A 20,855-nucleotide genomic window follows, 5' to 3' on the forward strand; every position below is an offset into this window, starting at 1 on the left:
TAACGTTTCACCTAACATGATCATAGTTATAGTTTTGCGAAAATGGCACCAGAATATTTTTTCGTTCGTTTTGATATTTTATCCAAGGTTTACCTATAAAATGATAACTTTTGCAGTTGGAGAATTATAGTAATAAAAATCACAACAATTCATAATTCCTAAGGTGATAACTGCAAAAATGTTCATTTTATAAGTTAATTTTGGAATTATCAAAAACAAAGAAAAAAGTCTTAAGGTGCCATTTTCGTAAAACTATGATCATGTTGGTTGCTACGTTGTTTGACTCACATTGTGTAATGCACTTACTTATTAATATAATTATTTTAAATACAGCTAACAAATTTACATGTATCGGGAGTTTCAATGCACTGCGAGTCTTAAAACTTATATTATCAAGAAGTTTCTCCAAATAATATCAAATAACGATTTTCTCGTTTGAGAAAGCTTCTGGTAGACCTAAAACTGCTGTTAAATGCTAAATGTTGCTGCAATGACATTTTACTTTTATCGCTTGCCAACAATCCATACCTGTCTGCAAAGATCGTTATCATTTTCAACTGTAAGCGAATTGGAATATAAGCTGGTTACTTGCTCTTGCAAATCTTCGAAAAATCACCGTTACAAATGGTTATATCATTTAATTTAGGCCACTTAAATAATCACTGTGAACTTACACTATAATAATTGTCTTTTACAAAAAAAAAGAAATCAATATAAATATTTAAAAAATCACATACAAGTCCGGTGCATAAACTAACGAAAATAAATTTACCAATATTTACAAGGTGGTAAATCAAAATATTATATTATCTCTTATAAAATCATTTTCATCAGGTAAAAAACATACTACCAAGGACAATATATACATTATTTCACAAATTATCAAAGTATAAATCACATTCATACCTTGCAACATGATTTTAGTGTAAGTGGCATTTATAACAAGTATTAATTGCGACTTACACCGAAGGCATATTTTCAGTGTAAGTGGCATTTAATATAAGCAAACACAAGACATTATGACACCGGTCATAATTATAATCCAAACGTAAAATCTGTACAATACTTAACGTATCAAAATTAAGAAATACACATTACTTCATGACTGTTTTCTAAAGTCCAAGCTCCGAAGTCCACTCCCTGCCTGTTAACGCGACAAAATGTCACTTCTAATACTATCCATACATCTAAACGGTTAAAGAAAACCTTTAATTGATTAGTTAAGTACGGCTACTATGTTTTGACATTGTACATGTTTTAAAAAACATCCATAATTCATATAAGAATGACACAGAGTAACTTCAACCGAATATTAAACCTTAGAACTAAATAAACTTTGATGTGGCGAACTGATAAGAGAAAAGAATATAATATCAAATAGCATAGTTATTATGAACAATGTAATCATCAACTTCCGTAAAACCCCATAAGTTCTTAAGCGTGGACTTTAGAAAACAGCACTGCGCTTAGTGTGAAAGATTTTTCATATTCCTTTGCCTTACAATAATTCTTACGTCAGCAACTGCATTTTTTTTAATTTATTAAAATCACAACATCTCTAGGGCCAAGGCACAAGTGTGGTATTTGTATGAAAAATTTGATTATTACGCCCGCTAGCTACCTTCGTACTAAATACGATGTTATCTACAGTTTTAACGTAATTTGCAAATCCATTCAACAATGTACACCACTATAATGCATTCATTATATTACAGATTTGTCAATATCGTAGAGAAGGCAGAGAAAATAAATAGGAAGTATACAAAAAACATCCACTACATTAATTCCTGCCATTTACCTCCTCCAAATGAGTATCATGTTTTCAACCGATCTTTGGTACGCAACTTTAATATGCAAACAATAAAATAATAAAATTCAAACAAAGAAGTACGTGTTGATAATTATGCATGAACTAACATTATTAGACCTTAACACAATCCACATTGGCCATGTATTATATTTAGAAAAGATTGAAGACATTTTTGGAAATATACGTTACGAATTCGTAGAATAAATAACACAGTAAACTATACTAATAAGCCTCTATCCATTTCACATAATAATAATGAACTCAAAGGCTGAAAATAATATTTTGGACCCCGAAAAGCGGCGCTATCTTAGCTGTTGGCGTCAATTTTCCTGAAAACTTATTCTTTAGAACTCCGCAACTTAGCAAGGGTAAACATCTTCTCAACCTTTACAACAAGAAAAACATACCGAAAGTAACTGTTAACTAATGGGAACTGTCAGATCTTGTGTTTTGTGTACACTACGTATGTAGAATTGCGTGCTTTCTTGAGGCTTCGACGGCTATCATGTGGATATTCGAGTTTTCCAAACGGAAGACTTTTCGCCTGCAAACATTCAATGTTGATAAGACAAAGCCACAAAACAACAATAATAAACAGAACAGAGCTCACTCAATAAGTTATGGAACTAAGATTAAGCCAATAGCTCAAAAAATTGTATATTTTCGAGTTCCGAATTCCGTATATATCTAAGTATTAATATAGATCGCCCTCTCCATCTGAGCTGTCGTGCTAGAGTAAACAAAGGTTGCATTCCGAATCGCGCCATCAGCGCTCACAGCGCCCATAAAAGCGTACCGAATCAGTGTTAGGGCGCTAACGACAACCTCTTGACCGACAGCGACACGTCACGGATTACGTCATTACATGCGCCATCTTGCGCTAACGTTGCCCACAAGATCGTTGTGATCGTTGTAATCGTTCTGTCAAAAGTGACGTTTCAACGTTTTCAATTGCGCGCGAAGAAGTAAATATTTTTATTTTGTTTATTTGTTTGTTTGTTTGTTTGTTTAGCTTTAGGGTTCATCATTTTAATAATTGTTACAGTAATAATAAAAAAATATCACCAATGCAGTAACAAAACAAAGCGAAAGTGAGGTTATGTTTGTGCGTTAGCGCTGTTAGCATGAGAATTTGCGTTCCGAATCATTAAAATCATACAACTGTCATAATCGCGATAACTGTTTCGGAACGCCTTGTAATCGATGTCAGCGCTAACAGCGCTGTCAGTGCGATTCGGAACGTAGCCAAATTATGCAGTAACCCAAAGATAATTCATTTGGGGTAACTATCTTAAGTTTCATGGTAGCGTTAGTTCCGTTTAAAGTCCATATTACAGATAAATTGGTCAACCTGTACAAAAGCCATACAAAACGAATATATGTACCAGTTTTAAAAATATTGAGAGCTAATTAACACCTGCCTTAACATTGGTAGGGTGTATCGTATTTGAATTCAATTGAGACAAAAAAATACTTACCAGCTCTATGAGGTTCCCCAGTGATATGACTCGTGTGCCGCGGGACCACAAACTTGGATTCTTGAAACATAGACAACATAATATCTTCAGTGGTGGGATGATATTCGACGCCGTTAATACTAGCTACCAACGGGGAACTCTCGTAGTTTCTATTCGCATCTCTAGTGGTCGGCGCGTTCGATCTAGAAGGGTAGTCCACGGATCTAGGCCGCCTAGAGTCTACAGGCGTCATCTTAGGATTGACATGCACGTCTTTATGAATATAAGGCTCGTTGGCCCCGCAAATTTCATTGTCGTTTTCGCTCGTTTCGTTTATCGTTTGATTTCCATTTACTTCAATAAGTAGCGGCCTTTGTAACGTTGGTGATTGGATAATTGACGCTGTGTTATGTATCAGGGTCGTGACCTGGTTCTGATTGACATGATTTGTAATATCCGTCATATTGTCGTCAGGCAGGCTCGCTACACTTCTTCTCGAAAGCGATGGGCTATGGGTCGCAGTGACATCGGATTCGGTGTCTATTTCATTGGTAACAGATTCGATTTTGGCATCTTCAATATTCTCCTCTTTCACTTCTGTCAATTCGTTCAAAGTTTCGCTCGGCCGTCGCAATAGCTTCGGCATACGCAGCGCCCAATGCCCGTTTTGATCGTTAGTAGAACACGGATGGGTCACTAAAGGTTTCTTACGTCGATAAAACAACATATAAGCAGAATTGTTAACTAGTTCACTGTATGCGTTTTCGTCATCCACTGGTGTGACTCTGGAATCGTCGAATTTGTACCAGTGTCCGTCGTAAGGGTTTTTGCAAGCTGCCGTGTAATGGCCCGTTTCTAAATCATCGCCGTGGTGATAACATATCGCGTAGAGATCGTACATGTTGTCGTGGGGGTTGTGCGAGGGTGTTTTTGATAGCCTCCTTCGTGGTGAACGGGAGTGACTGGGTGACTCTGCTACGGACGTGTTTCTTCTGACGAGATGAGGCGTCATATCGAAATCATTTAGTGGAAATTCGACCATTGCCGTTAATTTCGTGCTCGTGCGCCCTTTCGCTTGTCTGAAATAAATAATAAGTTGAATATGCTTCCACATATTGTTTTATGGAGTCCCACTATTTGTTAATATACTTACTGTCGAAATCTCTTCAAGTGTATAACTAAGACGTCTGGAAGTGACCACAGCCCAAGAGTTTTAACCACAGGCATATATCTTTGGCATTGGGGACATCTGTAAAAAAAAAGGATTTTATTTATGTCACTGTTCTTCACATAACTGTTTTTTCATAACAGTTAATCAAGCAGCAGACGTAATTTAAAGAAAACATTACAGTATATTAAGTAGATAGAAAATGCGTAAAACGGAATATTTGTTCATTGAGATTTACACTATAGAATCGATAAATGGAACCCGTTATTGTCTCTCGCGTCAATATGAGTGCATACACCTTGAATGCTGGTAGTATACTTTTGTTTTCAGTTTTGTGTCACGTTTTAGGTCTAATTGCTCAAATTTCGTTTCGTAGCTGTTGATCTTATACTTTGTTGCCGCGTTTTTGTTTGGTTGTTGTTGGTTTCTTATTTGTAACTTGAATCCTTTTCATTTTGTTTATTATTCGTTCTTAAATTATTCTCTAAAAGTATTCATTTTACGTTACAAATTATTGCGATAAGATATTTAAATCGGTTTTTTTATTCGATTTTTTATCACTACACTAAATTTGAAATCTCAAACGTCACTGTACCCATGCTATGTGAAATGAAAGATAGCACCTACAGTGCTATTCTCTGGGCTACCGAGATCGTCAAAAAGGAGTAAGGTACAATACCAGGGCGTAAATATTAAACATCGAACTTAAAGACTAGTGGCCATAATACTCAGATTTGTACAACGCGACTGATTACAAAATGTCATACTCGTCTACTACAAGTCTGCTAATTTATTTGCAACCAGCTATTGACTTACAAATAAATGGACGACGGGTCTAATACACAAACCACGAAAAAAATGTCCCAAGTGAACCTATTTAAACATAGTGACATGTAAAGGAATATGAAAAAGCTAAAATGTTGAATTTAAATTGTAATGTCATCGCAGTACAGTGTCTAATTTTGCTTGCTTCGCTGTCAGTCGAACAAACGAAGACTAAAGCGTGAATGACGCTCTGTGTAGCGCGGACCCGACGTCCATATAATTGTTAGTCAATGCAACCAGCGGTCGTTATAATTCCATGGGGACTCCTCTGAGATTACATTGCAATTATGATAATATTTCGATGCCTTACTTTCTCAAACACGTATCTTATAAAGAGCACGAACTCGTATATTAAACTGCACCGCACAAAACGAGCCGAGTGAGAGGCTTCAAAGTAGTAATGCGTCTCTTTCTAATAGGGTGTTCAGTCATGTTTCAGCCAGAAATATTTTTTGTAACTTTTTAATTTTTACAGAAAATGTGGCCGCTTATGGATGACCAAAACTACTAATATTATTTCATAATACAAATTAGTTTTCATAATACTTATTTGATATGCTACTTAATAACAGAAGGTTTTATTGTTCATATATATTTTTTTGTATTATTACACTAAAAGCATATTACCTTTAAGCTAATTTTATTTAAGCAAAATTTAAAAAAGTTAATAGACTAGATACTACCTAAGATGATTTTATTTAGCGTTGGCAACTTGTTAGACAAGGACAGACCACTGCTTCGAGCTATCTCACGTGACTCGGTTTTTTACTTTTACTCAAAATATACCTTAACATAACCCAATAAGGTGTAAATTTGTAATATTGGTATATCGAAGTGCGCGATCCAGTTTATGAAATATATAAATCCGTGATAAAGAGTGATTATTCAGGAGATGGCAAAACTTTCTATATATTTTAAATTTCTTATCACGGGTGTTAATTTGGATGCATAACTTTAAGAATAGGTAAAAGCCAGTGTGTGAATATGAAGGAAATGTGATATGATGTGATATTATATATCAGCCTGCAAAATTTGTATGCTTTTGCTTTAAGAAACGAGTTTGAGAAAGTAACCTAAAATCTAGTTGCAACGGCATTGAGTCTCAACAGAGTGCCAGCTATTAGCTCTCTATCGACACGCGTGGCTAGAAGTGACGTGATGAGGAAGAGGCAGCCAGTTACCTCCAGGCGTCTTCCTGGGCGAGCCTTTCGGCGCGTGTATAGTGCGCTAGACAGGCGTGCAGCGTGAGCGGCGCCGCGCAGCTGGACGACGCGGCCGACACGTGCACCTCGCACGACTCCTGCGCCGACCGGATAATACTGCAACCATTCAACGAACTGTGATAACATGTACTTCACCGTGCACACTAGTAGCAGCACAACTCCGTGTGAAAGAGTTCGGCCAGTGACTTACTGCCACTTCTTTTTACCGCCAAGCAGTAATGTGGGCATTATTGCGTTTCGGTTTTGAAAGTTAAGGGAGCTGGTAAAATTACAGGAACTTGAGAGCTGTCAACTTATGTCTCAGGGTGGCGGGCGCAGAGGCAGCGCCCCTAAGATCTTTGCGATTTAAAGCTCTGAGTGGCACTGCAACTGTTATGGACAGGCGTGTAGCTTACAATCAGGCACAAACCCCATGGTCACTATATAATGTTTATATAAACATTATACACATAAATAATAATTTATCTACACAGACTTTACTTATATAATTTACATAATATCAAGTATGGTCATTCTATTTTTTTTAGATGATTATTAATATAATGTTATACTAGATCCGGAAAAATTGCATAACTAATTGTGCGAAATTAGCTGTTAACAAAATTGTTGAACTGCGGCTTAGACGTCATTTTCGACAAAAAACTTAATTTAAATTTAAAAGCCACAATGCGGACGACTTGTTCATCCCATCACTTGGTATAAAAAAGACTAAAGCCTTGTAAGGTTCGCTTGTCAAATTTACGATACGCTAACGATCAAATCAAGCTCGGCCATCGCCTTGTAGTCGTGCCGTGCAAATAATTTAGTTTCCGTGTCTAATTAATTAGAGAACGTAATACATTACCTGTCCCTATGTGCAGGGTCCCAAAGCAATTCGAGCCGAAGGTGGGGATATTTTTCGTGCGCGCATAGAGCTTGCTCTACGTCTAACGCGAACAACGGATGTGGTAACTGAAATAATACAAAATTTAAGCAACTGTTTCTTGTTGTTGTTTGTGTTTGTTTGAAAGTGAGAATTCAACTAAAGTAAAGCACAGATAATATAATACTATACTAGTATAGATACCCAATCTCATACAAAGAAATGTCGCACTCTAAAATATGCTTACTCGGACGCTTGTTTTGATCAGCGTATCTATCAACAGCATATAAGTCAATAGATGGTTGGATGATACCGAGTAAACCCGCGATGCGATTGTAATTATGTTCGAAAAGACCAACAGATGGCAGTTAGAAATTTTTTGTCAAGGTTATTGCTCTTGTTCAGGCATTGATTATATGTACAATAAAATCACAAAGTAGTTGAATCTGTACTTTTGATATTTTAAAATAAAATTCGTGCTAAAACATTATTTCGTTTCGAGAACAAATTCAAAGAAATGCCACCTACACAATTTCTTGCAAACTAACAAATCAAAAATATACATTATTGAGGAACCTTCGATGTCATCCTTTCACCGACAGTTTAGCTACAGTTTTCACCAATTATCATAGTTGTAAATGAATTTTACTTTTTAATCGAACATTTCTAAAATGTGATGAATTTCTTTTTTACATTTAATACTTCATAATTAGGACAGATTAGACATATCTCAATTTTCGAGATTTAATATTTTTTTCTCTATATTTTATCCAAGTGTTGCCATCTATACTTTTAAATATGTACTATAGTTAATTTGTATGAATTAATAGCTCATGGTAAAAGTAATGTTTTACCTCTGGTAACAAATAAGCGGGATCTCTGGGCCGATGCGTTTCGGCAATGCGCGCGCGGAAAATTTCGCTCCCTTGTGCGTTCTCTAACACCCGCTCAGCCACGATTTGGCACATTTCCTTCAGCATCAGCTTCTGCAGGTCCTCGTACGAAATCTCGCGGGGCACTTGCATCGCATATGGCGAACCTGTGAGTAAAGTGATTTTCACAATAAGATTAAGTTGTTCAATGGATTAGAAAAAGAAGCGTTACAAATAGTGTGGATCTATTGTAAATTATGATCTGTAATCTATTGCTGTACCTTATCCAATAAAAATAAAAAATAAAATAAAATTGTAGTGCCTAAAACAATCCGGAAGAATCAAGAAAGGTTTGCCCTCATGAAATCTATAGTATAACTTGATCACTGCCACAATCAGCCAGGTCATTAAGAATGTAACGTAGAGAATAGTTACCGAATCTCTCTCCGTCGAGCAGGTTGACCCAGAGTAGCAGCAGGTAAGGTGTGGTGGGTGTCTGCAGTAGAGGCGGCGCCTCCACGCAGTATAGCGCGCCAAAATCCATTCCCGCCATCTCCCAGCCACCGCGAGCCACGCACCAGCCTGAATTATAAATATGAAAATCTAGTTATAAAACATATGTTGCTAGTTGAATTCTTTTAGCGATTTTTTCGGATAATCGCTCTAGGTCAAGGTTGAATTTAAATGTTAAATAGGGATAGTAGGGACATATCAAATACTATATAATTATCAGTTATCGGAAATGAAGGAGTTGATTTAGCTAAACTAAAGATAACATGGACATACCCTTATAGTAATCCCGGGACTTTTCGGAACGATTATATTTACATATGCGTATTATGCAGTTTTTGATTTAATGGGACAGCATGGGGAAATCCGAAACCATAGAAGATACAAGGAAACTGTATCATATGTATATATAATAAATTCTTTTGTTGTGAAAACAATTTTGGCATATAAATTTTTTGGTCAAGCATAACCTGTTTTTTGTCTATAATTTTTTTTTAATGCTGAACGACTTACTTTCATGAAGGGATCATTTCATTGTACGGGACCAAAAAAATCGAGACAGCAGAAGTTGGTCGCATTTCAGAAAATGTAGTTCATACAAAATGAATAAAACTGACTTTTTTTATGCTGATAGACTCAGCTTCATAAAAGGAAGATTTCATTGCACGCAATGAACAAAATCGAGACAGCCGAAGTTGGTCAAATTTAATAAAGTTGTTTTTCATACAAAATATAAAATAAGTACATTGTTTGTGCAATTTGAGTACATTGGCGACAAAGTATATTATTTCCTACAAATTCTTGTCTCAAAAAATAATATTGTAGTTGTTCTATAGGTTTTTTTCTTCACTAAACGGAGTCCCTTTCACCTGACTCTGACTTTTCGTGATATATCCATACCGATAGCCGCCCGTCTTCACCTACTAGGAATGGACCTATCATCCAATCTGAACTTCGGCAGTTACATTGAATCCATGGCCAAAAATGCAGCTAAGAAGCTTGGCATTCCTTTCCAACATCGGGAGACTAGACGTGGACGGGGGTTCCACCCCTATATTGTAGATATTCCCCGAATTAGCACGAAGCGTTCTCGTGTATGACGAGTGGCTCGGGAGTGGAATTCCCTGCCTGCAGATTTGTTCTCCGAACGCTATAACTTGGACATTTTCAAGGCGACAGTGAATAGGCATTATTTAGGTGTGCATGCTACATCCTCGACCTCATCGTCACATTCCATCAGGTGAGATGGAGGTCAAATGCGAACTTATTTTTTATAAAAAAAAGAGATGCTTAGGTCTTTCAATATTTTAACCATTTAAAAAATAAACATAACATTACCTATATTTTGGGCTATTTAGAAAATAACCAGGAATTTTTTTATACACATTGATTACGAAATGGGTATGTCCATATCAAGAAAACATTCATATTTTAGGGAGGTTCAACTACTTCAATTCCTTGCGGGTAGTGTCGTCTAACATGTTTCAATTAAATATTGTAATGATAAATGTATTTTGCAAAGAGCAACCCTTAGAGTTTCTTGCTCATTCTTCTCAGGAGAATCTGCCTTACGAATAAGCAGTAGAGTTTAATCAGTACGACGATTTTAAGTGTAATTTGCTTACCTATGAAATAAAGATTATTTGACTTTGATTAAGTATAATAGAATTGTATATGAAAAAAAAAATGCTGATAAGATACCTGTCTCATTTATCTCAGCTAGTATGATATGTTCGCGATCGATGCCGGTGTCAGTATGTAGAGTTGTTCTAAGATCGTCCATCGTCGAATTGGGCGCGAGTTCGACGCCGATGCGCACTTGACGCGGCTGCTGGTTCACGTATACCACCTGAAAGAATTCATTTATCAACAAGTGATTATGCTATAGCGTCAGCCATTAAATACTAGCGATCCGTAGTATACTATGCAATATAGCGTTTTGTTGAGGGAGCACTCACATTGACGGGCAATGGCGACGGTTGCGCAGGCGCCTGCCGCGAGGGTAGCTGCACGCTAACGCAATGGAACGGGTCGAAGGTGCATGACGTTCGTTCGCACTTCGCACAAGTTAGCGCTGACCTGAAAAGCCATGAATGAACATTTATTGAAAGAAAATTTCGTAAAATCTGCTAACTCGATCACTAATTCAGTTGGTCTTATAGTAGCCACGGTGAGGCAACCGACACTGGTTCGGATCGTATCGTAGGAATTATTCTTTGTGTTTGTTCGATCTTTGTACCAAAAATAATAACCACTATAGTGTGAATCATAATTAGTGTCCAAAATTTTGACAAAGAAATGTCATGAAATGTTATTGTCAAAGTGTCAATGCAGGTGTGCTAAACCTTAAATATTTAACGGAATTGGAAGAGGCTTTCATTTTCTACAATATTAATTATCTATTACAAAATATAACAATAAACAAAATGTTACTAACTACATACAATAATTTAAAAAAAATCATTATCTCAGAAAACATTCAAGTTCCAGAAAAGAAGCACGAATGACATCTGTAACACGAAAACATGGCTGCACAAAAAATGTTTTTGATCGTGATAGTTACCAGTGCCATAAAATTATTTACTATCTTAACTACAGTCTTTTATTATAATTAATGCACTAAACGAAACTAAGTAAAAATTTAAATTGCAAATTGTGAATAGGTCTAAGTTTAATCGGATGACAGTTTGAAAAGAGTTCTAATCATTTACTACTGTGAAAAATAGGAAATTACCAACTATTTTTTTGATCGGTTATCGTACTTGTAATGTACAAAATGTAATTTATAATAATATAATATAATATATAATTTATAAATATAATAATTAAATGTACAAAATGTAATTTTGTACATTTAATTATGATTTATACTATAGAAATAACATTTAGTTTAGGTCTTCTGTTAATTCATTGATACACATTAATGTGACTGGATTTCGTATTACTCTGATACTGATATTGCCAAGAGAGGGACCAGCTACCGCAAGGTTTTTTTTTATAATACCAAATGACGCGACGAAAAACGAGTCGTGCGCCTGATAGTAAGCGACACGCCTACCCATAACAATTGCAGCTTTTAATCGCAAAGATTTTAGGGACACTGCCACTGTGCCCGTCACCCTAAGACATAAGTTAACAAGTTCCGTCTGCCTGTAATTTCACCGACACCCTTACCCTTCCAAACCGGAACGCAGACATTACTGCTGACAGAATGCTCACATTACTGCTTGGCAGCAGAAATAGGTAAGGTGGCAGTACGTCTCTGGACGAATTCTTTCACAAGGAGCTCTACTGCTACTAAAGGTTATTACTTATTGCTACCGATCTTTAATTCTTGATTATAAGAGACGAAAAGTGTGTTCGGTAATAATAATTTATTAAAAACTAATATACCTGTATTGTGCTTGAAAAACTGCCTGCACAAATGAACTGTTCCTTCGGGCATGGTTTGCTAATGTTTCTGCTGCCACTACCTCGTCTGGTTTCCCGCAGGTGTTCTGAAAAAAATAACAGTTAAGAATAAAAATAGCTAGACATCATCAAACAGACAAACATGAAAAAGAATATTATATTGATGCATTATTGATTTTTTTGTTGATTGTATTTTATCAGGTTTTGTATTGCGCATTTCTTATGCAAACATTATCTTGACTTACATAATATTCTCTTGGAAAAAAATTGTTTATTTGTTTCATAGATGAACAGGAGACAAAAGACTCTTTTTAAAGATAGCAATGCCTGTCATAGGACATTCCAAACCTACCTTGATAGTTTTATATTTCTTCTTAGTTGCCGTATTCAAATCTTCGTGCACTTTATCTAGCAGCCAAAATAGGAATTCCTGTGCGTCATGTTGACTATTACCTCTATATTGTGTGCCGTGCCTTTCAACTGCCCCCTGAAATTATTAAAACCAGTTCTGAATTAATATTTGTGAGAAAACAGTGTCATGTAGAAATTCTTTCATTATCAATAAAAAAAAATTTACAGATTTCATTTTAATTTATAACTATCAAACTTTTATAACTCCTTATGAATAATGTTGATGAGCCGGAAGAAGCTAGGCTGATCCTGATTAGGGACAGACAGCACATGTCTCCCAGAACATCTGGATTTGGGTTTTGAGCATACAAAAGCCCTGACAACTAAAAAAAGCCCACAGTACTACACACTGTAGAGAACCTCTAGCAACCAGAGGAGATCAAAACAGTCGAAGCCAGGAAAGCCTACAATTCTTTAACACTGATGACCTTGGCTCCAAATTGTAATTAATAGTGATCACGATAGAGTACTTAATGGTCGCAGTGATGAAGGACTGCATAGGTCCTGAATGTAGCCACCATAATAATAATAATTTGAATATTGTTGTGATTCAATTACATATCGTCCAGAAGTAGTGACTGGTGTTAACCAGTCACTAAATTTATTAATCGACGGACTTATTTAAGTACAATTAAATCTACTGTACTTTTCTTATTTGTAAAAAAAGAAAAATGCACCAAACTTAAACTAAATTTACTTTACGTATGCTCAAATCGATGGTAATATCAGGTCACCGAGCATGGTGCCAAGCTCTTCCAACGATTCTGCCATGACCACGATATCGTCAGCGAATCGAAGGTGAGTGATGTACTCGACATTGATGTTGATGCCGAGTCCTTTCCAGTTCAGTAACTTGAAGGCATCTTCCAATGCATTGGTGAACAGTTACTATTGATAACATCAGAAAAATCTTTTTGAAATTATCCCCTAACTAGGTGCTACGCCCCACCCTTAAAGTAAGGCACTTAAAAATTGGGTAGTGTTTAATATTTAACCCGACTTGACAGCTTATACCAAAATTATAGTACATTGGTTAGTACCTATTGCTTAAAACAATAAGACCCCCCAGTTACGAAATTTTAAGTAGTTAGAGCTAATTTCCAATGTTGCGCAATAAAGTATGTTTTTGAATTTAATAAAGATTTTTTAAACAATAAACACAGCTTTTGACAACCTTTTTTTATGATACCAATTGACAGGACGAACAAGTCGTGCGCCTGGTGGGAAACGACACGCCTGCCCATAACAGTCGGAGTGCCACTCAGAGCTTTAAATCACAAAGATGCTCCTGACATCCTGGGTCACAAGTTGACAAGTCCCATGAACTCATAAAATTTCACCAGCACCCTTAGGGCGCATTTATTCGATACCAATCTTCATCGCGCACACCCCGCGTGGTCGCCGAGCGCGTGCGTCTAACTGTCATGGCAAAATATGCTTTATTTATTTAGCTTTTACGTTTTAACTTTAGTGACCGTACCGGGCACGCGGGCGAGACTGGCTTGAATTTAGTCTACGCGGCGGCCCGCGCGGCGACCGCGCGTTTGTATTATTCAGAAGAATTTTGTTGCCTAGTAAATAGAATTCAGATTCGCCATTAATGTAGATGAAGGCGTGGTAACTGGGCGGTTGCCGCGCGGCGCCCTCGCGAAAACTTTTATCGTGTAACTGGGCGCTTATCCTTCAAAACCGAAACGCAATAAGCCTTATATTACTGCTTGGATAGGTGAAACAAAGATACTTTTTGAATTGAATATTCATTTTTCCTGGTATCTGTAGAGATAAAACGCAAACGTTTGGTTTGAAGTCACACAAGTAGTTCTTGAAAGCAGTTTGAATGCAGTAGGTGCGACTGCTGCCAAATACTGATTGGGTGGTGGCCTGTTGTACACAGTCCAACCAAACACCTAACTGAATTTGAACTGTTTTTTTTTGCAATTGCATTGCAATGGAAATGCTACTTGAGTAGGTGAAGTCATTTCTGCATCATTTGTGTGTTATGTTATGACTTAAGTGCCAATAAGTGAGGCTTCCCTAACATGGAAAAAATTATAACTAATATAAAAATCACAAGTTGCAAATTCTAGCAAAAATTATCATATCAATCATAACAGTTATCATAAAAATGTGAACACATGAACAGATGTTAATGCAGACTCACATTCTAATGACCACAGTGCGTGAAATGTGATCTCAGTGAGATTGGTATAAACTTTCAAAACATACTTTTTCAAACAGAATTTGCAAGAAGCAACTGTATTTTTTTTCTACCATATCTATACCATATCTTAAACTCTAACAAACATACAAAATCATGTACAGTACTGAATCTGAAATTCTAATATCCTCTATAGGCAGTAGCCTGTAATAGTGACCCATTTATGGTTGTCTAAACTAGCCAGAGATATAATTTCGCGTCTTGCAGGGGACACGATTCGCTTGCGGCAATTGTCCTTGACCCATTCTCATAGAGAACGAAAAGAGAGGCCGATACTTGTTATTAATTTGTTTTTCAATTACTTTGCACAACAGAATCGCAAATATTTCCTCCAGATAAAGAGCTTGTACAGATAGTGCAAGCGCTCTGAGTAATTCCAGAATATACATATCAGAATCTACATAGGTTGATGCATAAGTTCTTCAATTGATGCAAGCTAGAAAAAATATCAGCGCCTCATCAATGGACCATTCCACTCAGAACTCACTGCACTTGAAATGCTAATATTGTCAAATATTATAGAAAAAAAAAACTATCAATAATACCTTAAAAGATGTGCTCATATCAGGTGTATAGTGACAAGCCCAAAGCGCTTTCAAAAGAGCTGCCAACTGTTCAGTTACTTCACCTCGGGTGCCGTACTTCTTTGAATTAATTTTATTTCTCTTTTGTAGATCCACCTAGAACAAATAATTTAACTAACTTCATTATTACACAACAAAAATGAGACTACAAAAAGGCAGTTAACAAATCAATTCTCTCCTTGCTAAGTATTGTACTGATATTGGGCAAATTTTGTATGGTAACAAATGATCTTTTTAGCATGTCACATCTTGAACTGCAACTTATGTCAATCTCATTAATTGCATTATATAAAAAATAACAAAAGTATAGGTACATAAAATTAGTCAAGAATGCTCAGTTATTAAAATTAAGATTATATGTCTTACTCATTCCTAAATATGTTCTGTCATACCTGTATGACAGTTACTGAACAGAAGGATATATAAATTACTTTGATATAATGTAATAAATAATATTATGGATATCCAGTATTATGACCAATGGAGGAGAGGATATTTATCTACTTATGCCACAAGAGCAAACCATAACGCTCAGTGTGTAATAACAATTAACCAGCAACATTTGAGTGCCCTACTCCACTTTAGTCCAGTAAGCAAGTCATTAAAAGATTATTCACCAATGTGAAAAACGTACTCATAAATTAAGACAAATGATAACTAGTAAAAGTACTCTATACATTTAAAATACTGTAAAGTATGTATTTTAGTTCCGTTAGCTAAAAAACAGTCAACACATCATGAAAATAGGTACAACATTGCAGTATGACATTGACTATCAAGGTTTATTTAATCATAGACCCACTATAGCAAATGAACATCAATTAAATGGCATGCAAATAATGTGTAACACCAAATTTATTTGCATTGGCAATTTTTGCTGGAAATAAACTGATATTAAGTAACTTCAATCCCATAAGTCATTTCCGACTTGTAGTGTAATTAGTGTTCCATGGTGCACAGAAACTAAGGCCATAAACGAAGGCTTTCAGGTCACAGTATGTGAAAAAGCTTTTTTTTTATTCAAGTGACGGGACGAACAAGTCGCATAATCCCAACCTGCTGTTATCCAGTAATGTAGGACAGCCAGTGCCATCCTAATAATAGGGGTTTAAATATGAAATTGCCGATTTATTTTACTGGCCACTTTAAATTAAAATTAAACCTGTATGGTGTCCGATTTCAGAGTGAAACGTTTTTCACGCGAAAATTAAAACATGCTTAACTTAAAAACATGATATTTGATTGTTCGACTTTCAATTGTTTTTACATTCAGCTTTTAACGTGAAGACAGATACAGCGAAAATCTGAGTACCTAATTTTCGAATACGAATTTCCACATGGAGTTAACGTAGCAGAAACTGTCAATGCTGTATTTGGAGAGGATACGGTATACGCAAATACGGCAAACGCCGGCAAATGTAAATAACGTTGAATTGAAGGTAATGATGGAAGCCGATCCGTATCAAACTACCACGAAACGTCATGGTTTAATGTTAGCATACCCACAATATGACATATGGCGTTTGAATAATGACGACGGAACTCGCAGCAAAACAGCTTCACCATTATTGCTCTATGATAACGCAACACCTCACACTGCTTGAGAAACAGTTTTACTACTACAGGACCTGCAGATATAAATTATCCATCATCCTACATATTCGTCGGACCTCGCCCCGACCGACTACCATTTTTCCCGCAATTTGATTTTTTTTTGTATGGAAATAAAATTCCGAGGAAGCAGTACAAAAATCCCTTCACACAGCTGTGGAGTCCAGGTCTCCAGACTTCTATCGCAAAGGTTTAAATGACCTTCCGATTACATGGCAGAAATGTATAGACAACAAGGGAAAAAACTTTGATTAAACAAATATATTTAATCTTAAAAAAAATTGTTTTAATTTTTCAGTGCGAAACGGCAATTTCATACTTTAACCCCTAATACATTCTAGTGATCTCACATGACTCACGAAGACTTGATCACTCTCCTGCAGGTTTTCCTGGCCATAATTTTATTGTTGAAAGTAAAACAATGTTAAATTAAAAGAAAAACCTTACCTTATAAAGGTCTAAAACAAAATACTCAGCAATAACATCCGTATGGGAAAGGCACTGAAGGACTGCGTTCATATAACAAGTGTTCCCATGGTTTTTGATCCCAGTAGCTGCCGGAGTGGTCCCAGGAGGCCATGGTGGATCACCACTGCATGGCACTCGGTCACCATTTAATATCACAGGTGCAGATTTCACCTAAAAGTAATTTTTTAAAATTTATAACATACATAGTTATAATAAGTAAAGAAACATAAAATGTGTCACATAAACCTATTACTACCTCTGTGGCCGAACAGTCCCAGGTTTGATTCCCGGGCTGGGAGAAATATTTGTACGGCCTACATTTATTTCTCTCAAGAGTTTGGGTGTAATTTGTGGTTGTCTATGTGTGTGTCCATAGCACCCGCAACACAGGGTTTCCCTAGTGCAGGGCTATGTTGAATGTGTGCGTTATTTTTATTACAGATTTTCTGTACATTGCTGCATATCATATTGTCAGTAACAAACACAAAAAGAGGATAAGACATAGTGATGAAACTATTCTTTCTATCATAAATATTAAACAGTATGTTTAATTTTTCAACAGTCGATTAGTCTACTTATATTGTTCATTAATATTTTGAACTAAGTTAGGATTAGGCTATTTATTTTCAAAAATTAGTATTTATAGTAAGGCAAGTATAATAATATTATTGTATATTAGTGCAAAATGATGTATTACTGTTTACAAATTTATTATTCAACAAGCTTTCCACGGAAATGAGTAATTAACATGGAAGTATGATGTTGTTGACAGAAAACATGTTGTTGTTTTTCTAATTAGATTTCAATAGTAAATTAGGGAATGTATGCATAGATGATGCAATATTGCTGCAATACTTACCCCAGACACATTGACGGTGCTCATGTGCTGAGCAATTTTATTCAGAAACCGTTTCCATGATGGCCTTCTAAACAACTTCCTTTCTATAACACCATCCTCTCTGTGAGGTTCCACTGATGCAGAACTTGCACTAGTCGGCTTACCATCATTTTCAACGCTCTTATTCTTACTCGAACTAGGCTTAATTGTCCCAAAAGGATTGCGAGGCAGTGTAAAAGTACGTTTGAGGCGAGAACCTTCAACTTGCTTTGGTGTCATATTAGTTTCAGATACCTCATTGATTAACTCACTCTCTGAACACGATTTTAGAACTGATGATAAATTATTAGTAGACATGATTGTCGAGTCTGAACTTATTTCACATTTATTTAGATTATAATAAAAGAATTAAAGTGGAAAACATTGATATGTCACTGACGTATGCGCCATTTTGATTTTTTTTATCCATGAACACGTTTGCCTATGGTTAAAACACTTTTTGTACGGTTTTTACGTCATTTGTAACTAGCAAAAGAGACAAAGCACTTAATCATCCAATGGAAGTATTAACTATCTATCTCTTTTGCACATATAAAACTCGAACTCTAAAAAAATATCCTTAGGTCTGGTTTTTGGTCCCCTAGTGATGTATGTACGACGTAATGAATATTATCGAGCTCACAAAACTATAAAATGTGTGCATAGTTTGCGGGATATGTGTGCCAACAGTATGCAAAGTTCCACATACTTAAGCTCAGTCCGCCATTTTCGCTATCATACAAAATACGTTATACGTTACGGTTGTGTCAATTAACTCGCGCAAAAGTAAAGTTGAAATTATATTATCAGAATTTGTCACTTCTTTTTAAATTAGAAACTACGACCAATCGTTATCAAGATTTTACAGTGTTTCAAATTATTAATGTTCTGATAGTAATAACTTAAACCGCTTTCAAAGTTTTTTCTCCGATGATCAAGCCCATTCAAAATGGCAAAATAATCCATAATAATAAAATAATACAAAATAATTATATTATTTACAATCTGAAACAAAATTTATATTTCAATAGTAAGAAAAAAGATTATTTTTTATTTAAATTATTAAAACAGTTTACTCGATGTTAGTTTTAAAAATTAGGTTTGCAAAGTTTAAGTTTAAAATATATTTTCATTCCAACTGAACATCAAGCTTGAAAGGAAATTATAAAATTAACTCCATACTGCTAACAATAAGATGATTCTAATGTCCAAAGTTCAAAACCATTGTGTTGTTGACATTCACACATACAAAATTAGTAGTAGCAGTAAAGCACCTTTTGAAAGAGTTTGTCCAGGTTGGTACTGCCACATTATCTATTTCTGCCGCCAAGCAGTAATGTTAGCATTACTGTTTTCCAGTTTTGAAGGGTAAGGGTGAAATTACAGGCACATGGGTCTTGTCAACTTATGTCTCAGGCTGACGGGCGCAGTGGCAGTGCCCCTCTGATCTTTGCGATTTAAAGCTCTGAGTGGCACTGGAACTGTTATGGACAGGTGTGTAGCTTACCATCAGGCGCACGGCGTGTTCTCTCGTTACTTAATGTTATAAAAAAAAACAACAAATCGTAAACAAAGTCAGTAAATACGAGGATGACATTGAAAGTTTTTAGAACTGGCTACTTAGACACTGTAAAATAAAATAAAATATTTAAATTTTAAAAATAGAAGTGTTCGGCATCCTTATCGAGTATATTTCATTCAATTGTCATTTGTTGATATTAAGCGTATATTTGTTTATGCATTTTTTTTTATAAAGAATCTCAATAATTCTTTTTAATTTATGTACCTACCTATCCAGAGACGTATATACTCGTATATGCGTGTACCTACCTGCTTGCAGTAACAAAATTGCTTTATTACGTCATTTATGACTTTGAAAAATAGACAAACAGAACGCAAGTAATGATTGTGAATCCTCAATACATTACATCAAGAATTAGTTTTTACGAACTTATGTTATTAAATGGGACTTTTTTAATATCGTTTAAATGATATTTTGTACGTGCATATTCACATTATTAAATAATGGTGGTTCAATCGCTTTAATTTAATTTCCTTTTATCAATGCTCTTATAATCTGGTCGAGTATGTCATGTATTTAATCTTTTCTTGTATCCTACCTGTATCTTTTTAGTTATTATGCAGTAAATAATAATAGTGTGTCATCTAACATCAATCCGAGCCAATGTAAAATAAGCAGAGATAAGGGTTATGATGTTGTATTTTACAGAGAAAACCTTAGAGGATGGAGAGAAAACCTTTGATCTTGTAGCGGGGTTGGTTTTAGAAAATGATTAGTCAATCGTCGACATGGCTATTGACGTCACTATTGCAGTCATACACGAGTTGTCTTGTCAGTTTCTTTGACAGATTACGTTCTTCAGTCAGTCGACCACAGACATTTCAATGTGGTAATTGTGACGGAGAGTGGGTGGATGTATTTTAGAATTTTATTACATGGTGTTCGTCAATAAATAAAGATTACGAAATAATTCATAGGTAATGGAGAAGAAGTATTCATGTGGTTTGCAAATGCAGTGATTATGGT

The 20,855-nt window shown here is 35.7% G+C and overlaps 1 protein-coding gene across 1 annotated transcript; it reads right to left on the minus strand.

Moving 5' to 3' along the window:
- Window positions 1-93: 93 nt before the first annotated feature.
- On the minus strand, window positions 94-18,640 carry LOC113228679 (ubiquitin carboxyl-terminal hydrolase 43). Its single transcript, XM_026462034.1, has 14 exons — window positions 18,290-18,640; window positions 17,410-17,601; window positions 15,313-15,447; window positions 12,491-12,625; window positions 12,121-12,224; window positions 10,686-10,806; window positions 10,429-10,576; window positions 8,653-8,799; window positions 8,200-8,384; window positions 7,328-7,434; window positions 6,442-6,579; window positions 4,421-4,516; window positions 3,289-4,346; window positions 94-2,354 (listed from the first exon to the last, which is right to left on the minus strand). Exons 1-14 carry the CDS (start codon window positions 18,623-18,625, stop codon window positions 2,314-2,316), a joined length of 2,943 nt encoding a protein of 980 aa, XP_026317819.1. The 5' UTR covers window positions 18,626-18,640; the 3' UTR covers window positions 94-2,313.
- Window positions 18,641-20,855: the final 2,215 nt, after the last annotated feature.

Source organism: Hyposmocoma kahamanoa, unplaced genomic scaffold (assembly GCF_003589595.1).
Source record: "Hyposmocoma kahamanoa isolate Upper Pololo Valley unplaced genomic scaffold, ASM358959v1 236, whole genome shotgun sequence".
In the NCBI taxonomy this organism is placed as follows: Eukaryota; Metazoa; Arthropoda; class Insecta; order Lepidoptera; family Cosmopterigidae; genus Hyposmocoma; species Hyposmocoma kahamanoa.

Coding starts and splice junctions, on each gene's coding strand:
- LOC113228679 (XM_026462034.1), bottom strand. CDS start 18,625: ATGTCTACTAATAATTTATCATCAGTTCTAAAATCGTGTTCAGAGAGT. Junction 8,800..10,428: donor AGCTGAGATAAATGAGACAG/GTATCTTATCAG, acceptor TTTATAATTCAG/GCTGGTGCGTGGCTCGCGGT. Junction 8,385..8,652: donor GCTCGACGGAGAGAGATTCG/GTAACTATTCTC, acceptor CTTTACTCACAG/GTTCGCCATATGCGATGCAA.